Below are 19,273 nucleotides of genomic sequence, written 5' to 3'. Positions count from 1 at the left end.
TCTTCTCGCTTGCTAAATAAACACGCGGTGGTAAAATGCCCAACCAAACCACCTTCCTCATCATCATCAAAAAACCATCCCTATCCTCTTTTCCAATACCGCGCGCGAAAAGGTTATTTTATCACAAAAGACATCCCAGCCATTATCAACATACATACATAACATCCCTTCTTTAAAGTTTGCACAATTACGTAGAATCAGTACTCATCTGCACCGTAACCTCCCACCTCAAATTCGACCCCCTTCCATACCCCTCACTCAACCGATTCTGCACCAACCTCGCCAACCGACTCCTCAGCTGCGCCAGCGCGCCGTCATCCATTCCTTTGGTAGCCAGACAGACCTTCAGGTTGGCCATGGCCAGACCGTAGTGCACCTGCCAGAACTGAGCCTCTTCGACGCGCTTGATTTGGGGTTCGGATTCGATCTCGCGGACGACGGCCGAGACTTGGCTGTTGTTGTTATTCTCTCCTGCCGCCAAACTGTCCGTTTTCTTATCCGAGGATGCCGCTGCAGATGGCGGAGAATGCGAAATATCTCTTGGCCCAGAGTAACTCATCAACAACATCAGCCCCTGCGCAATCGCCAGCCGAGTGCCCAACACAAACATGCTAACGGCTATCGACGCGCAGATGAGCCGGTCGAGCCAGACAAAGTACGAGACGCTGAGCAGCGGGAGGAGCAGCATGACGCAGGCAAAGAACGTGGTCAGCAGGTGGAACGGGTTGGACAGGATGCCTGCGTGCGGCAGGAGCTTGCGCAGGTACGGCAGGGGCACGCGCATGACGCGGCCGATGCGGCTGTGGTTGCGCAGGCCGTAGGCGCTTATCAACGTGCTGAGGATGGCGGCTAAGCTGGCCAAGTCGACGGCCCCGGCCGAGACGCGCGGGGTGGTGCCGTCGTGGGCGTGGATGTGCGCTATCGGTGTCGAAGGGGCCAGGTTTGCGCTCATGTCGTCCAGGGTGTCCGGTAGAGGGTGATGGGGGGCATGCTCGCCTACGTTTTCCAGAGCGTGCTTGATGTTGTGCGAGAGCAGGTCGAAGCCGCCGAAGACGAGGAAGACGGACATGGCGAAACCGGCGAGCACCTCAGCGCGCTGGAGACCAAAGGGGTGTCGGATGCTGGAGCGACGCCAAACTTCGAAGTTGCCTAGGACGTCGACGGCGACACAGACGGCGGCGGAACCGACGTCGAAGGCGACCAGGTGCGAGAGGGCAGTCATGGCGAGCGAGCCCTCGGCGCTGAGGAAGACGTAGCCGGCTATGGCGGCGTGGCAGCAGCACCACCAGAAGCGCATGCGCTGGAGCTTCTGCATGCTATGCCATGCTTCCTTGAAGGTCGGGATAGGGAGGGAAGCGGGGAGGACGGGCGGTGGGCGCGGTGGGGGTTCCTGGAAGAAGGAATGTTGGGCGCTGATGGAGGAGTGTTTGTAGCGATGGCCGCGGCGTTGACCGATGTTCTGGGGAGCATTGCCATTAACAAAAAGGAGATATAAGCGGGACAGCAACGCAACATACAGATTTCACGGGCCCCGAAGAGATGATCTGGGTCTGGAAGTTGAAGGGGTTCTTTGGCGGCGCGCTGAACTCGCCCGTGGTGGGAGACGCAGACCCGTCCTGGGTCGCCATTGCAAAGGGACTGGGGTCGGGCGACGGGGACCGCAGAAGGCTCAAGTTCGCGTGGTCGGGATGAAGGAAGGTGTCGGACGAGAAGGTTGTTGATCGCGGGGAAATGTAGGTTGGCGAGAGCAAGAGGCCTTGGCTATTGCGTTTGCGTTTGTCCTGTGACGGAGACTGTGACGGAGATGAGGGCGATGGAGCGGCTAAACTGTGGGAGCCAGTATCATCCTGGTCGCGATCGTCGAGGGCCAAGGAGATGGTGGTGGTCTTGATAGCGTCGCCGCTGCTGCCGCTATTGTGTCGCCAGTCCCTCGGGGCGCCTCTAGCGTCGTCTCCGTGATCGTCGTCCGCAGCAGGGTAATCAATTGCCGGCGCAATGACGGGAGGGCCAGTCGCCATGTGTAGATTGTGATGGATGGCGGTTGACAGAGCCGTGGATGTGGCCGTCGCCGTGGCCGTAGCCGTGTCTACCGCGGTGGCGCTACCGCAGTCATTGACCAGCAGCGCCAGGGGCAGAGGTGGAGGGCCAGACGGAGTGGAGGCGGACTTGGTGACAGTGGACCGCCGTGTCAGGGGTGAGCGACCGTACAAGTAGTCGGCATTGGGCTTAGCGCCAGTGTGGGGCTCCATTGGTCTTTTGTTTGTCTCAATGTTTTCACCTGTCCAGAGGTGAAAGTTATAACGAGAGCCATCATGGAAAGAAATTGTTGAATCTTGAAGTGTTTCCGAACCCGACAAGATGCCGTTCAATGTCACACCGTCCATCCCTTGCATGCTTTCTTGTGCTTCTCAAACGGACTGAACGTGCTAGTCGTTACCGTACCGTAGATACAAAGGGGTCATTGATCAACCCAGCAGGGTCCAGGGACCGATTGCCTGCCGTGACGACTGACCAAGGGACGGGCTTGACGGGAACCTCAATTCCAACGACTGTGGGGACAAGTGGGAGAAGTGGAATCGAGTTGATGGAACCCCGATCCTCCCCAAACCTAAAAAAGCCCCCCTGTCGATGGCCACGGGCGGTGGCCGCGGTGGTGATGCGACTGATGGTTTGATTGGTAGCTTCGAGCGCCTTGGACGCGATACTGGACAGCACAGGTCGCTGATATCCGATCATCGCGACTTCCACTTGACGACAGAGGAATTGACTTTTGCAGTGTTCTTGTTTTCTTGTGCTGCCGGCGCATTGCCATTCGACATCGGCGCTGTTTTCTTGGGACAGAGGCCCGTTCCATTATGCGATTCGGAGATCAACAGGGAAAACACGATTTGCGACAGACCAGGTGTTCATCAACATTCAGCCCTCCATCAACCATCCACATACGCAAAACCAGTTCGTCACCAGGGCATAACAGTTGTCGAACAGACCCTCAACCCAGACAGACGGTTCCACGGTCAACACAGGGCGGGGTGTGTGTGCGCCCTTGTCCGCACCATAAGAGACGGCGCAAAGACATTGTCTGCCTGCTGCCGCGCCCGACGTCACCCCGAATCGCCCACCTGCAGTCGTGCGCAAGCGCAGTAATTCCGGCACAGGCGGACTGCTGTCACGGTTTCCCTTCATGCGCGCATCAAGCGACCAGCACAGGCCCCGCGCCCGCCGTGGGACGAACGAGAACGATCCGAAACCGTCCGCTTCCCCAACTTCATCACCGACCAGCTCGCCTCCAATACCGTCCTTTCGTACGATCCCGTCCACTTCGAATACCAATGCTGGCAACAGCGGCGCTGGCAGTAGCGTCTATGCCCCAGCACCTCCGCTTTCCCATGCGGCCCTTCAACAACAAACAATACTGCAACAGAAAACAAGGCGGCGTAGGGGGTCGCTGAGGAAGGTTGCTCTTTTGGGACGAGGGGCTCAGCGCGAAAGGCGGGAGAACTACCCGCCAAGCATCAACACACAGTTTGGGGTGGACGGTGCCAATGGTAGCAATGCACGCACATCCGGTTCGGGAAGCAACATCATCAAGAATAGCGGCTTTGGACTGGGCATCTCGGGCATTTCGTCCCGCCCCAGTGCCAGCATGGAAGAGTCGGACTCTGAAGGAACATATACGGCCAAGGGCACGAGCAGCAATATCACATCACCCATTGTGATGAGCAACGGTACCGATGACCCGACAATGACGAGCCCCACCATCAGCTACACCACCACCGACGACGAGGACGCCCTCCACATGGCCAGCTCCAGAGGGCCAGGTGTCATGCCGTCTCTCTCCCGCTCGTCGACCAACTCCTCCGTCAGCAGCCTCAACCTCCTGTACCCCGAGCGGGCCGCCGTCTCCCCGACTTCCGACTCCTACTTCCCGACCATGCCTCCCAATCGTTCCACACGCGGCCCCCTAAACACAACATTTAGCAACGGTACCAGTTTAGCCACCGCCGCCTCCAACTCAATCCAAGGCCGCCGCCGCACCTCGGCCCAACAACAACGAGCCAAGTCCCCGCTGAGCCTGACAACGCCGATGCCGCCCCAGGAAGCGGTTTCCGACTTTGACTACTACGACGACTACAGCGACACCGAGTTCTGGGGCTGGATTATTTTGTTATGCACGTGGATCACGTTCGTGATCGGGATGGGCTCGTGCTTCGGCGTGTGGAGCTGGGCGTGGGACGTGGGGACGACCCCCTACGCGCCCCCCGAGTTCGAGGACGACCCAACGCTGCCGATCGTCGGGTACTACCCGGCGCTGTTTGTGTTGACGTGGATGATGGTGTGGGTGTGGGTGTCGGTGAGCTGGGTGGGGATGAAGTATTTTAGGCATGCGAGGGTTGGAGGGGATTGATGAATGAAGGAGGGCTTTTCTGAGGTAGTAGGTGGTGGAGGGGAATGGAAAGAGGAGATTTGGATAGAGGGTAGTAGGCAGATATGGGCGATGTGTTATGGCAATGCAAATGCCGAGAGATAGAATACTAATGTCTATTGTTTACTTTTACGTGTGTGTGTAGAAAAGGGGTTCGTTACTTTGACCAAGAACTCGAATATCCATACATTCAACATCTTTTTGTTTTCGAGAACAGTGAACACAAGTTCAAGTCTCTTCCCCGGGCATTTTCATCCCGACTTCATTGTCCTTGGTTTAGTAATTCTAGACCAAGTCCCTCCAAAGCCAAAAGCCACGTGTGGCCGGAAACGTGGCTATCGTCTCATTTCATCCCAAACGCGTGTCTCTGTTTACTACGGCTCGGTTCCGACAATGAGTGCCACAGAGTACAGACACGGTTTCGCCATGTGGCGCTCAAACTCGCTATGCGGACGGTGAACAAAGGAAGATACCACAGAAGGGAAGAAAATCAAAAAGAACATTCCATTAGAGAAAGAGGGCTGAGAGATAATCTCGGAATGTTCCGTTGTCAAGACCGGGGAGGTATACACAGTTACAGACTGATGTAAGGCAAAGAATGACGGACAAGGAGACAAGGAAACCATGATGTTTGGAAGGGCAAGAGTATGGCCCATGATTATTGATCGAGTTGTGGCTCATCGATTGTTCTTGGATTTGTTTCATCGTGTCATGTCTCCTTCATTTTAAAAGGGATAACACGACAAGCCGGCGAGCAGACAGACAATGAAGACTGTTAATGTTGGGGCATCACGCCGTGTTGGAATAATAGGTATCCAACAACGGCGCTGGGAAAAGAATACTGGAACGAAACGAGAACAACAACTTTACCACCTCGAGTACAAAAGCGCTATACCAAGTGACATGCCTTCCTTCGTACGGACTTTCTCGTGCTACAGCATACCTACCACTCATCTCCCGGGACCAACACACAGCACAGTCGTTCGTCGACGCATTTCATGGTGTTGGGTTTTGTCGTTCTTCCCTCGATCATCGATTGCCTGTAGCGGGACGTAATGTTGTAATAAAAAGCCCCTATCATTACGATCGCGTGATCGATCACAACGGGCTTTTGACAAGGTTACCGGAGTTGCAATATAGCATCCATTGTATCCCCGTTGAGTAGTAGGGATAGGAAGATCGAGGCACCTTGATGGGCAGTCAGGTCAGGTGTCTTGGATCGGGCGAAGTTGACGTCGAGGTCGAACTGAACTCATCGTGGTCATCAACATCAAGGTGTCTCGTTACCTTGTCGTGCTTGTGTGGTTTGGTAAGCCGTAGCCGTAACCGATGTGCATCATGCAATTTCTAGAAGGGTCGGGGAATTTGTACTTTCGGAAATACAATTCAGAAGCGATCGGCATCAGCTTGGTTATAGGCATGTCAATCTTCAGGGAAGCCCCCAAGCCACCCCCCAGCATATCTCGCCAAGCCCTCGGGTCGTAACGGACTGTAACCGTGTAACTTCAGTTGCGATATGTATCCGGACTGTTGTTGTCAACATGTTAAAAAATCGTGCTAGTTTCAGACGAGACAAAATAGGCGCGCTTGACGGCCAGAAGGCTAAACCAACTGACATATTTATCCCCGTATTGCTCTTTTTTTTGTTCTTTCCATTGAGGTTCTCAACTGCAAGGGCGATCAATCGTCAAAGTCAGAGGGCGGTTGCGGCTGGTAGGATTTCAGGAAGCCGGTGCTGAAAACAATCAGTCTTGACCAACGGCATCCGTCATCAACTTGACCAAAAAGTTAAGCGCTCGCGCTTGCATCCTTCCCTCCGCCATGTGGGAATGGATGTAATGCTTGGGCTTTTTGGGTTTTTTTCCTTGGCCTTTTCTTTCTTCTGGCGGCAATCTCAGCCCTGGCGGAGACCCCAGTGCGGTTTTGGCTTTTGTTGGAAGTCGGCTTTCGAGATTTGAGCCGGGCAAGCGCTGGAGGCGTACCCGTTGGGTAAGAAGACCCGATGAGGTGACGGGGAGGTGGTGCCCTGGTCCTGTCGAAAATGACGGAAGGAGAGAGTTTCTGTACGAATTCTTTCGGAGATTTGTAACATTGGTAACATGTAACCCAGACTCGCCAAGTCCTAAATGACAAGCCGCCTTTCCCTGGGCTAGCATGCAAAACATACGCAAGATTTGTGAATATGGCGGTAGTTCCGGAAGGTCGATTGTCGTCTTCATGACGATATAGGCTGAATTTCTTCGTCTTGCCCGGATTTTTTTTTTCTGACGCTTGTGATGAAGAGGCGAGAAAATGCCAAGATCACCTGAGTGTGCAGCTCCGATGCTGGTGCAGACTGTCACATCGGCACCGGCACTCTTTCTGTGAGGGGACATGTTTCATAAAGAGGGGAAAGTCAATGTGATGGTTCCTCACACCCACACAACTGAAAATGACGAGAGCCGCTTTTCTCGAGTCGATGAGCCTTGATGCATAACGAACAAATCCGGGAGAGGTGGCGGGGCGGCCAAGAGCCATGCGTCGTGGTGGGTTACGGCGTGCGGTGATACAAGAGAATGATTTAATGGGGTTGATATCCTGCCATTGGATAGGCATGGGTTTTGGTTGCAACAGAGTGAGTGTCCAAAAAAGTTGATGGGCATAACAAGACAACTTTACGTCTGTACTAGACCGGCATGGAACCGTTTGACAAAGACGAGCAAGAAAAGCTAGAGCGGTCGACTGTTGGATGTGTTGGGGCAAACGTTCCCGTCATCTGGCTGGACCGTTCTGTGGATGTTGTGTCTGGAAATATCGGCGTCAATCATTGTTGATGGATATGATGTGCAAATCCATTTCTGCGCCGTGGAAAGATGCCCGGCCTCGATGGCCGGATGGCAAACGTCCATCCCCAGAATCTCATCCACCCCCGCACAATTCCATGTTTTAACTCCGTGTTGAACTCAACAGCTCGTCGGGTGGATTTGCCTCTTCCAACTTCCCATGTCCATGAGCATCATCATGTCAGCTCATGATGCCGTCCACTACGGTCATCTTCCGCCCCGATCCGCCGTCGAAAGAGCGGGACTGTTGTGGAGTGCTCCGTGACAGGCCGGTATTGTCTGGGTAATTACGGGGCACTTCGCCTCCGCTTGTCGCCTCTGAGCAAGCTGGAAATGAACGTAATTAATGCTAATGCAAAGGGTCTTTCAGCTCCAACGGTTACCATGCCAGCTTCGCGCAAATGTAGAGATAGGAGAAGAGGGGAAGGCAAAACAAGTTGAGAAGGTGTTTGACGGAATCATCGACTGATATATAAATGGGATGAAAAAGCGGCAATGGGTTGATTCATACTTGAAGCGGCTACCTGATGTCGCCTTGCATGTTCCTTCCGTCTGAAATTTACACAGAGGGAACCATCGGCGGTAAAGCAGACGCTAGTGCACGTGCCTTGAGCTTCCAGCCATAAATTAACTGTAGCGGGTCGTCTTTAGCGTGCGCTTCACCGGCTCAGTCTGTGCGGTGCCCTGACACTAACGAAGAAGCGTCTACAGAAAAACAAGCCTTTGAACTTTGATAGTCACAGCTGCTCCGCTTTGACAACCTGAGTGAGGTTCAGTTGACCTGAACGTTACCTGCGTTACGCATCTAGAGGTCTTTACCAATTCCACTTCCCTCCTGGCCTCTGGCTTCTCCCCATCCACTACGAACTCGGAAGCGCAACAGTCCAGGCATGAGCCGGCAAGGGTCAGTGACGACGCTATAATCTCCATCAGATTGACCCGAGGGTGGTCTCCTTGCTTCCTTTTGGTTTTCCACTTTCGTCAGCACGCTCTGCAGCTTTTTCCCAATTTTCTTTCTTTTCCCAGCTCCCACAGAGTTGAGGCATCATGTTAGGTTTCTGATTCCCCTACCTCTACATCCCATCTTTGCAGCCGTTTCTGCATCAGATTTTCTCAGCTATTTCCTTGCGATACCTGGATCAACTGGAAACCTCCACTTGGCCAAGCCAATCGCCAATCTTCGGTCCCGTCCCGGCCGTCCTTCCTCGCGCCCTGGTTCCGACCGCCCAGGCGCTCATTGCCCAGACTCCCAGGGTGCACTGCAACCAAAAGGGAACCAGCAAAAGGGCATTGCTTGTTTGGCCGTTGCTTGGGCTCAAACCCCAACGACGCACCGCAGCGCACCGCACCACATACTCCTGTACTCCTCACGCACTCCTCTCCGTTTCCTCAGCTCCTTCCTCCGATTCCGATTCCTCGTCCGCGGCTGAGGCATTTGACCATCGCCCTCGTCCATCCCCATCAAACGTCCTCAGACGGGGTCCTAATCCTCGCGGCGCAACTCTCAGTCGACACAGGCGCCGAATTGAAATCTTGGTTTCGCCCCCAGCAACCCACTCCATCCAGAATCCGCTCGCATCATTTCCCATTTCGCCAATATCACGCTCTCACTACGACCAGCCATCCATCGTCCTCAAACCATCAACTATACATCCAAACTGCTTCAATTCTATATCTCGACCACATTGTGCGCGCGCTATCTCGATCGACCTCGATTCTTATCGCATACATACTCTTTAACCGCTTGACCACGGACCATTAGCCTCCGCGTGTCACGGTGCGACCACCTACAGTCTTAGACGTCCGACCGACCGTCTTCCGCCACAACCGTATTCCATCTTCCTCTCCCCGTCTGGTGCCTACCTCGTTACTCGTGGTAGCAAGCCAAGATGAGGGAAGTCAACTTCAGCATACCCAACGTCAACAAGGCGTCCGTGGGCATCACCACGGCTTTGTATGACCGACGAGCGCTCGACTGCACCTCGACCCTCCCGTTGATCAACTCGCTAAACCATCTCGCCTATCTGACCACGTCATCGGCCCGTATCCGAGACATTCTCACCATCGATGGTGGTATCGAAAGACTAGTCTGCATCCTGAAGGAGGGTCGCAGCAAGGATATGATGGACATGTGGAAGTGGAATCTAGCCTTCCAGTGCGTGGTCAACATAGGTGTAAGAGGCACAGAGAATGTCCGAACCCGCGTTGTTGAGGCCGACATGGTCCCCGTCATCGCTACCATCCTCGACAACTACATCAAAGTCATCGAAAGGGTCCGCGAGAAGGCCGAAGAAGCAAAGCACAAATCGGATCCCCATAACCGGCACAGGATTAGTGGCAGCAGCCGGGTGCACAAAGCCGCAAGCTTCTCCTCTAGGCCCACCAACGTAGACGTTGACCAACGCGCTTTCCGTCGTCAGGCTGCCCCTCAGCCTATTGATGTTTCAGTTGCCTTGGCTGGTCCTTCGACGGAAGCCGCTGCGCCGGATACTGAGACAACTCCGACCGCTTCCCGCTTCTCCGGTCAAATCCTTGGTGAAAGGACTCCTTTCTCTGCACACCGCTCACATCACCATCACCATGGTGTTAGAACACAGGAATCACAATCGGCTGTGCCCTCGCCTACTCGTCATGAAATTCAGCCGCCTACATCGGCCGGGCCATCATCTGTTGAGAACGTCGATGGCTTTTCCAGAGCCGTGCGGGAAGCCGATCGCCTACGGAACATGGCGCCATTTGCTCACGCAAACCTTACATCTCAGCCTGCCTCGCCAACAACTCCTTTGCCGACTAACGTCCGGCCCCCTTCGATCCTGGCCCCCAATGGCCGCTCTCGCCGTCGACCTTCAATTCGTCATCAACATTCCACCGCTGCCGAGACAGACGATATGAACACCGATAGCGTAGCATCCGATGAGACTCAGGATGCTGAGATGTCAGGAACCGCAGACGTACAAAACGAGGTTGGAATTCAGCAGGTTGCGGTCGAAGATGGTGATGGTATAATGACTGGTGCTGCTCTTGACCTGGCCACCCCGCCGGCTTCGGAGGCTCAGGAAGCTGGAACCTTTAACATCACCCACCAAGGTGCCGTGGACGCCAGCATGGAAAACACCACAACACCAACTCAAGTAACCAACCTTGGTCTGTCTCCAAATAGGCCGACCATTGCGAACACCGCACAACCGTCCATGCCCAATTCAAGTGTCCCGCGTTACCTGCTGGATCGCCATGTAACTCCGAACCCGCAGATGCTCGCTGCCATGCCCAGGGAGGAGGACGTGTTGATGTCGTTGCAGCTGTTGGCCTACGTATCAAAGTATTGCAATCTTCGCAAGTACTTCCAAAAGTGCCACCTTGTTCCCAAGCTCAAGATTGGCAAGGAGATCAAACTTCTCGACGGCATTGATCCCGCCGAGCTGGAGGCGGAATTGGAGGCAGAAGAAGAGTGCGAAGAGGAATACCTCCTCCCCAATGATCAAAACATCTTCCCCCTCGTGGAGAAGTTCACAGTCCGGTACCACAGCACAGACATGCAATACTGGGCCGGGGTGGTTATGAGAAACCTGTGCCGAAAGGACGATACCCGGGGAGGCATCCGACAATGCGCTTACTACCAGTGCGGAAAATGGGAAGAGTACACAAGGCAATTTGCGAAGTGCCGCCGTTGCCGTCGTACCAAATACTGCAGTAAGGAATGCCAGAAGAGTGCATGGGCTTTCCACCGCCATTGGTGCATTGCCGCCACGCCATGATTTGGACGTTTACGGAACGATATCCGTTATTGATACCCCCCGGTACACACCTCCCGGGATTTGCTGCTTGCATGGCGTTTTGCGTCTAATGTCTACTGGGAAGAGGAGTTGGGAACTTTTGGGGTTGGAGCGGCATTACGAAAGCAAAGCATATTCTCCTGTTGCATGGCGTTGCGCGATACATATATCCAAGGCGGTTCAACGAACATGCATCACACACAACTCATGCATTGATTTTCTTTTACAACCTCAGACACAGTCCATACGATTTCCCCTTGGTTTCAGTTCCTTTTGTCTTTGCTTTACATTGATGCTTTTACCCGGCTGGGTGCAGTGTCTTTGAAAGTCTATACATTACGACTACCCGTCTTCGCTAGATCAAATTCCAATTGGTTCTCTCAATTTACTGGAATTCCGAATTATATCAACACTAGCAAACACCTGCTTCCTATATTGAAACCCGACACCGACATTGTCATGAAGCCGATTAGCGTTCAATGATACGAGCGAAAACAAAAAACGCATTGACGTGAAGGAGAGTTCGCATCGCACCTCTTTCTTTTCCCGAGGGATCTGGACCAGGATTGGGACTTTCGGTGGGCTTTGGAAGGTGGGGTGGTCGGATGGATGGTGGGAAGGCATCATCGGGATTGGCGTTCTCTCTGGTTTCGTTTTTTTGCAAGCATGTTGATTAGGTTGTTGCTCTTTTTTACGGTTACCTAGGCATGGATGAAGACAGAGTTAAGCGGGTACACACGCATACACACAAACATATACGTTCGAAGGGTCTTTTTTTCCCATTTCATTACGTTCCTCCCTTCAGTGATGATGATGGTGATGATGATGGTGATGGTGATGCAAAAGTGTGTGCGAACAAGCAATGAGGTAGTCGGAAAAGGGACATGAGATGAGCATCCAAATGATGAACAAGATATAATGACATCGGCTGGATACGGCAAACAGTTGCCGGGGAAGAGTTACGTTTCGGGAGAGAAGCAAGGTTGGGGGACAGAAGGAGAGCTCAGACAGGGAGTCGGCACAACACACAGCTCCAAAGGTTCTTTACGCACTTGCTTCTGTACTCTGAAGGGATGAAAATATTGGCATGAACAGATGGAACTACGACATGGGTCAAACTATACCAACACTTTACTCAACCTATGATGGTTGTGTACCACCGCAAAGATACGAACAAGGTCAGCGAGTCTCGGAGGCCGTGGACATGAAGAAGGCACACAAAGCAATTTATGGAAGCCACAGAGAATATCACCGGAGTTTTAAAAGATGACTTCACATTGGAGTTCAGTCCTTGGTTATTCCATTGACACAGTTGAAGACCGCTTGATGTCCCTCGCCTAGAATCCATCGAAAGTCTAGTATCCAACGGTTGTCTGAACTCCGATTCCCAATTCCCAAGTAGAAGTCGTTGAAACATCGCTTTCGCATTCCTCCAATGTCAGGTCAGACTTCCACCTAGACATCCAAACGTCCCCTTCATCTTTGACCAAGTCCCCGATGATGCCGAAAAAACCCAACTACCAGGGGCAGGAAGTCTGGTGAGCAAAATCAGTCAAGTCATCTTCTCGCTATCTCTTTCCCGTTTCTCTCATTTTTCCTCGTTCCTTCCTTATGTCTCCTCGTTCCTTCCTGATTTCTCCTCGTTCCTCCCCCGCCTGTGTAACTAACTCACCTGACTATCTTCCTAGAATACTCTAGCAAGTCCCATCAACCCACTGATTACAAGTAGGTCCATAGCAAGGAATACTGGCAATAACACTTGCCGCTGCTGCAAGTGCAGAACTGAGGGCCACTTGCCGGCCCGCTCTTCGAGTTTCTCGTTACCACCAGCGGCAGTGGCCGAGAGACCGAGGGGCTCGGCGGCGGGGGCGGGAGCGGCCATGGCGCCGAGGTTGGTGAGGGTTGTGAGGAAGAGGGTTAGGGTGGTGGTGGTGAACTTAGATTTTGGCATCGGTGGTTTGGTGGTTGAGTTTGAGTGGTTGACTGGGTTGGGTGTACTGTGCTTGCTGGTGAGGAGTCGAGAAACGGAGAATGAAGATGATGGGTGTTGAAAGGGGGGGGCTTTTATACTCGCTGGATTCGAAGAGTTGGCCACGACCAGGTCCAGTTTGGTCTTCATCGTGTTTCATGATCCCATGCCTCCTCCTCACTGTCCGAGTCCGCCCCCCTCTTCTTCCGTGTCATGACGAAGCGATTCCTAGTTGTCGATAATTCAGCCTGAGTTCGTCCATCTTCCCGACGGAGGTTGATGTCTTTGTTGTGGGTGTTTGAGAGGGGTTGTGGTTGGCACAAGCCACTGATGAGTTGACGTCGAGACTACATGTTTCCGTCGGAGAAAATATAGGTGGGTAAGCCTAATGTAAGGAGGGGGTAGGCTTCCGCTATCTCCGTGAAACCAAGCCGTAGAGATCTTGTTGACACTAACGGGCAATCAAACTTCATTAGAGATGCTATCCAGCTGGTATTCGAAACCGAAGATATGAGGAGCATGATCCTCAAGATAATCCTTGAGAACCGGGTGTTTACAAAGACAAATGCTGGAGTTGAGACGTCACGAAGATTGTTTGTAAACCAAATATTACACGTAGTTGGACAAACAAGGCTTATAGTCGTATAGTTCCATAAATGCCAGATTCTTTAAACAACCAAACCATCAATAATGCCACAGACGAAGTACAACCAAGCCCTACCATACCGACTCCCTCCACGGACACTCGGACCGTGTTCATGGAGTTAGTGTACCACTCTCGCCAAAACCATCCCTTTTAAAGGTCTGACAGCATTACTTGGCGTCCATCAACACATGCGCACAAGCGTGATTATCTCCGGAGCTCGGGAGCTCGGCTAGCTGGCTAAATTCCTAGGGCCGATGATGGATCGACTTAACCAACTGTGAGGCTGAGGCGCAGACAACGAAAAAGCCAAAAGCAGAAGCAGAAGCAGGAGGGCTATGGCTTCTTGGTCAGTTTTCTTGCTAGTCACTAGCGCGCGTCTCAGTTGGTTGTTTTTTTGCCTTCTATGGACTTTTCGCATTGTAAGTGACTGAATGAAGGAAATACTTACCAAAATGCAGGAGAAACTAGGTAAACCTTATAGATATGAGTTTGTCGTGCTGCTGCCCTTAACTTCTACCATAGAACCGCGCGGACAAAAGCTGGGAACAAGAGTCAGTATTCACTTGTGAAGCAAAATGCCTTTGGAGATGATAGTGAGCATCGAAGGTGAGTGTGAGATGAACCACCTGGAAAATAAGTTCAGGTCAGTCAACGAGTTAGGTGACAGCCGGTTAAAGGCCAGGAAGGCGTTGATATCTCCGTCGGGATCTTCAGGTTTCGTTTTCTCTGGCAGTGGTCTTTGTTTCTTTATATGAGAGGTGAGGGAATTGGAATCGAGATACAAGTCGAGACGTTGTGATAACAAGAAATATTGGTTTGACTTTGAGCCCTAGGTGGTTAAAATCATCTCATTATCTATATAGGCTAGTTTGAGTTCGCTTGAGTGTATGGGTACCGTACCCGGTGTCGACTCGCTAAAAACCTCCCAAGCCTCCGAGTTATCTCATGGTACTGAAGGACATAACAACATGTGTACCCTGTTCTCAATCTTTTTGTCGTTTGTCGATACCAGGCGAGAGACGGTGTCCGGATAAATGACACATAGCTTGCCGTGTCTCTTCGACATCATCACCGTGTGCTTGGATTGCGACAGGGATTTGTCGTTCCTTCGATCATCCAAAGTGGAGTGGAAGGCTACATAGAAGCGCTTCGAAGACGTTTGGACGGCCGGTAAGGAGAGCCAGGTGATGCACTGCTGGCACCGAAACTTTATAGCATATCCTCAGATACATGCCGTGCTGAAGTAATTCTTCCCAGAATCCGATAAACGCTGATGATACTTGCACCAGTATCTTTTTCAAATTCTTCAGTTTCCTTCAATGCTTTCTTTCTCTCGGGTGTCCGGGTATCCGTCTCTCTACCAAACTGGTGAAATGCACAAAACATACATGACCGCTTTTTCTTTGGAACAACTCTCAAAACGAAAGAAGGAAATTGAAAAGCAACTGATCCACCCCATTGATTCCATATCTCTCCATTTTGTTCTCCTTGAATTCGCGCTGTGTGCCTCCTTTAAGATCATTAGGTGAATGAGAACTAGTTCAGTACCCGGATTTCGGAAATGGCGAGTTTCCTTCCAAGCTTTGATAAGCAGACGGAGAGCTGGCTGTTTGATGGTTGGCGAGATGATGTTGGATTGATGGAGGTTTAGATGCCCCCTATTAGTACGATAATCGGCAAGATAATACGCCCGGAGGTATTCGTATCCGAAAACGGTGGCCAAACAAACTCCTTCTAGTGCTGAATCTGGGACTCTCCACTGTACGGTCCAACGCCGCCGACAACCTTTTTGTCGGGATTCTGGCTGAAGAAGGTCGTTGCCGCCTTGCCCTTGGGGCACTGCTTGTTCGGGTTTCCTTCGTCCTTGGTGACCATGACCTTGGTGCACGGCGTGAACTTGTTCGCACTAGAAGTTTAATCTAGCTTCTGCAGTTGACGGTCCATTCGTTTTGTTTGCGGTTGCCTCCTCATAGGAGGGCGGTGCCGGTACTGGAGGTTGTGTAACCACTGGTGGTACTTGTTGACCGACACTCGTTCTCATGAGTTTCAACCAAAACCACATTCTCCAGAATAGCCAAGTGAGAATAAACAGGAAACCACAAAATCAAAACCGCCCCAATACCCTTCGCAAACGTTCCGGGCTCGTCCTAGCATTTGGCCATCGGTCTTCAATAATCGTCTTCCAATTTTTTTGGGATTCCGTCCTCACGAATTCCTCAAGACCAACCGCCACCCAAAGAAAGCATCCTAAACCCACCCAAAATTCCAAGGTTTGGCCTGCGTATAGTGCAGTGTTATGGGATGGACAGGCTATAGTTGCATTCGGGGTGGTCGTAGGACAAGATGCTACGAGCGTACTCGTAGGTATACACGTATTCGTGGCTGTAGGCGCCATTTTCTCCCGAAGATTCGTCCAAATCTCGGACCTCTTTGTCGTCGACACGGGACAGATTTTGCGGAGGCTCGGCGACGATGCGACAGGCGGGCGCGCCTCGGCCGGTATTTCTCAGGGCGAGACGATTCAATAAGCGAATGAAAAAAAGCAGATGTCGACAACGGAATGGGTTGCCGTCACTTTGTCAGGGGAATCGTGCTTCGCGGGTTGGAGGCCGTGGCCGTTCTGAAACACAAAGAGGAGTTGAGTTGTATTCGAGGGTGACAAGGAGTTCGTTTCCAACACACGCTTGAACTTTCTTTCGAAGGGCGGATTCTCCCGTAGGGGTGGTTTAAGGCCGAGCTATACCCAACCAGGCGACGTGCGAGGCCAACGTGGTAGGGGGTCTTGGATTTCCTGGAGGTCGCCTTGTTAGTTTGGAGTTTGCGGTGCCACAAGAGTGAAGAGTGTACTTACTAGCTTCAGTGGACGGACGGGTGTTGCGATGGGGCCCACGAAGAGGAATTTGTCGTTGGTGCTGGCTACTGGTAAAGGTGAAGTTGGAGGGTTTTCGAGAGGTTTGGATGGGGGTGGGGAGGTAGACCGAGGTAATGGAGATAGATCGCGATAGCGGGACCACGGTCTTGATAGCCACTCGGGGGGGAACTTGTTTGTGCCGAACGAAACGATGAACGATTAATGGGCAGTGGATGACAACGGTGAACGGGTACTGAGTATCAATATCCTGTTACTGAATGGAGGTCGGGGTTAGATGGGTTTACATTGTTAGTTGGAGTGGGTAATGTGAGGGAAACTTACGCGATTGTGGGTGAAGTTGGTTGCCGGAGGAAGAATCGAGGAGAGGGATGAAGCGCAGTCTAGAATAAATACACCTTGGGACTTGAGTAGTGGAGGGGGGCGACTACCATAGGGAGCTTGACGTACGGGATAGGCGACGGTTAAGGTTTCCGATATTAGTATCGAAAAGTGGTAGTAAATGTAAAGAAGAAAGTGGGAGCGAACGAGAGGGGAAAGAACGGCCCAAAATATAAACCCCTCTTACGTGTCGCAGTGTGGCAAGCCTGGAGAGGCAGCTCTTGCAGCGGAAGGAGGCAGGTGCGCAAAGACGTTAGAACTTGCCAGATCACTCGACTTTGATGCGTCGGAGTTATCGACTTGGATTTTCTAGCTGTTTCCTTTCCCACCTGTCTTGGATGAAGGTCAAAGGAAATATCTCCGAATTGCGTCCGGAAGTTCCTTGCAGATGCAAAGAAGATGTATGACACTGCATCGAAACCAACAGATCCCGGGTCCTCCGGAAGAAAAGAAACCCGCCGCCGAAGTTAGTAGGAGATGCGACGGTGGACGCTCGACAAGGCAGAGAAAAAACCTCCAACGAGAAGGCCATCTCAACACTCGTCATCGAGCGCGCTGGACTGGACATAATATGGAGGTGTGTATAAGAGAGCCGCGTAGGTAGTCATCCCTCACTGAATCCGCCTCTCCTCATCACCCACCCTCACATCCTCGCTCAGCAAGGGGTCCGAATCAGAATCCCCCTCACCATCCGCCTTCGCTCCCGCCGCATGACGATAAAGCACATAATGCTGCACAATAAACACCAAGTCGTAAATCATCGACACGTTCCCCAGCGCGAACTTGACCGGATTGCCCGTAATACCCGACCAGTCCCCCTGCTGGTAGCTATCGATCGCCTGCTGCGCAATACTCAAAATCCCGCCGCCAAAATCCAACAGAATCTGCAGGATGCTCCACCCCTCGGTCGACCGGTTGCGATAATTAACAATAACCTGCGGCGTGTACTTGATTAAGGTAACGACGAGCTTGACGTACGAGACGGCGTAGATGGCGTCTAGCCAGACCCAGCCGCCCTCCGTCACCGGCGCGCCGCTTGTATCGTTGCGGACCGGCGACGCCCACACCCGGAGAATGATGATGAGAGCGCCCGCTACGCAGCCGAAAAAGGTTCCGAGGATAAAGCGGCTGGGACGGCTGCCGAGGCTCGGGGCGAAGCCCCACGCGCGAGGGAAGAGGTACTGGCTGACGGTGACGAAGCAGAGAATGAGGCCGTGGAAGGCAAAGGTGATGTCGTTGAACTGGACGGTCGGCGTCAAGCCCTTGTAGCGGGCTGCGTACTGGGCGCGGATTAAGGGGGAATAGACGAAGGCGATGTTGGAGACGGTGTAGGCGAAGAAACCTGCTTATTCGTTAGAAGCTTGATTCATTTACATGGTAATTAGGTGAGTGAAAAAGCTTAAACTGACCTAGCGAGTTGATGAGAGGAAAGTCTATAGTGGTTCCCGACGTTGACTTGCGCGAGAAGTTGAGGATTGATTGGGGATAGAACGAGAGAGACCAGCAGGTGAAGTACGTCCAGCCAAAGACGTACGACAAGCCGGTCAAGAAAGTGGAATCCGCCATTGTGTAGCACAGCAGGCCGACATGAGATGCCTAGCACGATGGAAGTCCGAGAACGCTGAGGCGTTGTGCTACATGGATGTGATGAAGTTGGTAAAAGAGGGACGTGCATGGGAATGGTAACCTGAAAGGTTTAGATCCAAACGTCATCACGTGTGTACAACCGCTTACATAAACTATATGTGCCGTACAAGGACGACGAGCTGTGTGATCTTCTTAGTCGTAAAATGAAGGGATATTCTTGAAATCATATCCGCTTTGTGTCATGTACAACTATCTTCCTTGCTCTGCGCACTTCTCACGATGTCTTCAGAGTCAGGTGGAAGGTCAGTGGCATGAGAAAATGGGACCGCAACAACCCTAACCCTGCTAGTTGATGATAGCAGGGACGGCATGAACAACCTAGCGGACAGGAACTAGAAGCGTTTGAGAAGCATGTAATTTTGCTGAGCAAATAGCTAGCTATGTTGACTAGATACTCACTAAAATTGGTGTCGTTGAGCCCACTTGGTCGTGACTACATAGCCAACTGCCCCGACAAACCAACTGTGACCTCGACTCTCTGGCCATGCACTAGCAATGACCATTCGAGGCTGTAGATACTTCCCACCCCCTGGACCGCCCTTTTACATCGGCCCCGAGGCTCCCTTCTCCTTGGCTTGATCACTACGCGTTCGAACATGGCTATAGGGTTGGAGCTTTCAAGCTACCATTCAGACCCTTTTATCTACTCTCCCTTCATCATAAAACGCATCATCGTGTCCTCATCAGGTTCGAGCGTTCGCATCAAAGGACCATTCGGCTTCCCTGTGCGTTTACTCATCCTC

At 52.3% G+C, this 19,273-nt stretch overlaps 6 protein-coding genes across 6 annotated transcripts; 2 read left to right on the top strand and 4 right to left on the bottom strand.

The window, feature by feature from the left end:
• Positions 1 to 187: 187 nt before the first annotated feature.
• On the bottom strand, positions 188 to 2,249 carry B0H65DRAFT_506721 (cation efflux family-domain-containing protein; the record flags this gene model as incomplete). Its single annotated transcript, XM_062828084.1, has 2 exons — positions 188 to 1,459; positions 1,518 to 2,249. 2 exons carry the CDS (start codon positions 2,247 to 2,249, stop codon positions 188 to 190), a joined length of 2,004 nt encoding a protein of 667 aa, XP_062684586.1.
• Positions 2,250 to 3,082: 833 nt separating this feature from the next.
• Positions 3,083 to 4,405, top strand: B0H65DRAFT_419515 (uncharacterized protein; the record flags this gene model as incomplete). Its single annotated transcript, XM_062824216.1, has 1 exon — positions 3,083 to 4,405. A coding segment is annotated over one exon (1,323 nt), but the record flags the coding sequence as incomplete, so codon positions are not given.
• A 1,633-nt stretch (positions 4,406 to 6,038) lies between these two features.
• Positions 6,039 to 6,998, bottom strand: B0H65DRAFT_113298 (uncharacterized protein). Its single transcript, XM_062820612.1, has one exon. The coding sequence runs from the start codon at positions 6,796 to 6,798 to the stop codon at positions 6,169 to 6,171; it is 630 nt and encodes a 209-aa protein (XP_062684584.1). The 5' UTR covers positions 6,799 to 6,998; the 3' UTR covers positions 6,039 to 6,168.
• Positions 6,999 to 9,134: 2,136 nt separating this feature from the next.
• On the top strand, positions 9,135 to 11,000 carry B0H65DRAFT_421925 (uncharacterized protein; the record flags this gene model as incomplete). Its single annotated transcript, XM_062824370.1, has 1 exon — positions 9,135 to 11,000. The coding sequence occupies one exon, from the start codon at positions 9,135 to 9,137 to the stop codon at positions 10,998 to 11,000; it is 1,866 nt and encodes a 621-aa protein (XP_062684583.1).
• Positions 11,001 to 12,675: 1,675 nt separating this feature from the next.
• B0H65DRAFT_457398 (uncharacterized protein) lies at positions 12,676 to 12,986 on the bottom strand. The gene has a single exon (XM_062826353.1). It carries the CDS (start codon positions 12,967 to 12,969, stop codon positions 12,703 to 12,705), a length of 267 nt encoding a protein of 88 aa, XP_062684582.1. The 5' UTR covers positions 12,970 to 12,986; the 3' UTR covers positions 12,676 to 12,702.
• Positions 12,987 to 17,128: 4,142 nt separating this feature from the next.
• Positions 17,129 to 18,728, bottom strand: B0H65DRAFT_113247 (PQ loop repeat-domain-containing protein). The gene is made up of 2 exons (XM_062820610.1): positions 18,293 to 18,728; positions 17,129 to 18,225 (listed from the first exon to the last, which is right to left on the bottom strand). Exons 1-2 carry the CDS (start codon positions 18,447 to 18,449, stop codon positions 17,495 to 17,497), a joined length of 888 nt encoding a protein of 295 aa, XP_062684581.1. The 5' UTR covers positions 18,450 to 18,728; the 3' UTR covers positions 17,129 to 17,494.
• Positions 18,729 to 19,273: the final 545 nt, after the last annotated feature.

The sequence above is a fragment of the Neurospora tetraspora genome (assembly GCF_033439725.1).
Source record: "Neurospora tetraspora strain CBS 560.94 chromosome Unknown B0H65scaffold_2, whole genome shotgun sequence".
Classification (NCBI taxonomy): domain Eukaryota; kingdom Fungi; phylum Ascomycota; class Sordariomycetes; order Sordariales; family Sordariaceae; genus Neurospora; species Neurospora tetraspora.
This window is presented reverse-complemented; position numbering and strand designations above follow the sequence as displayed.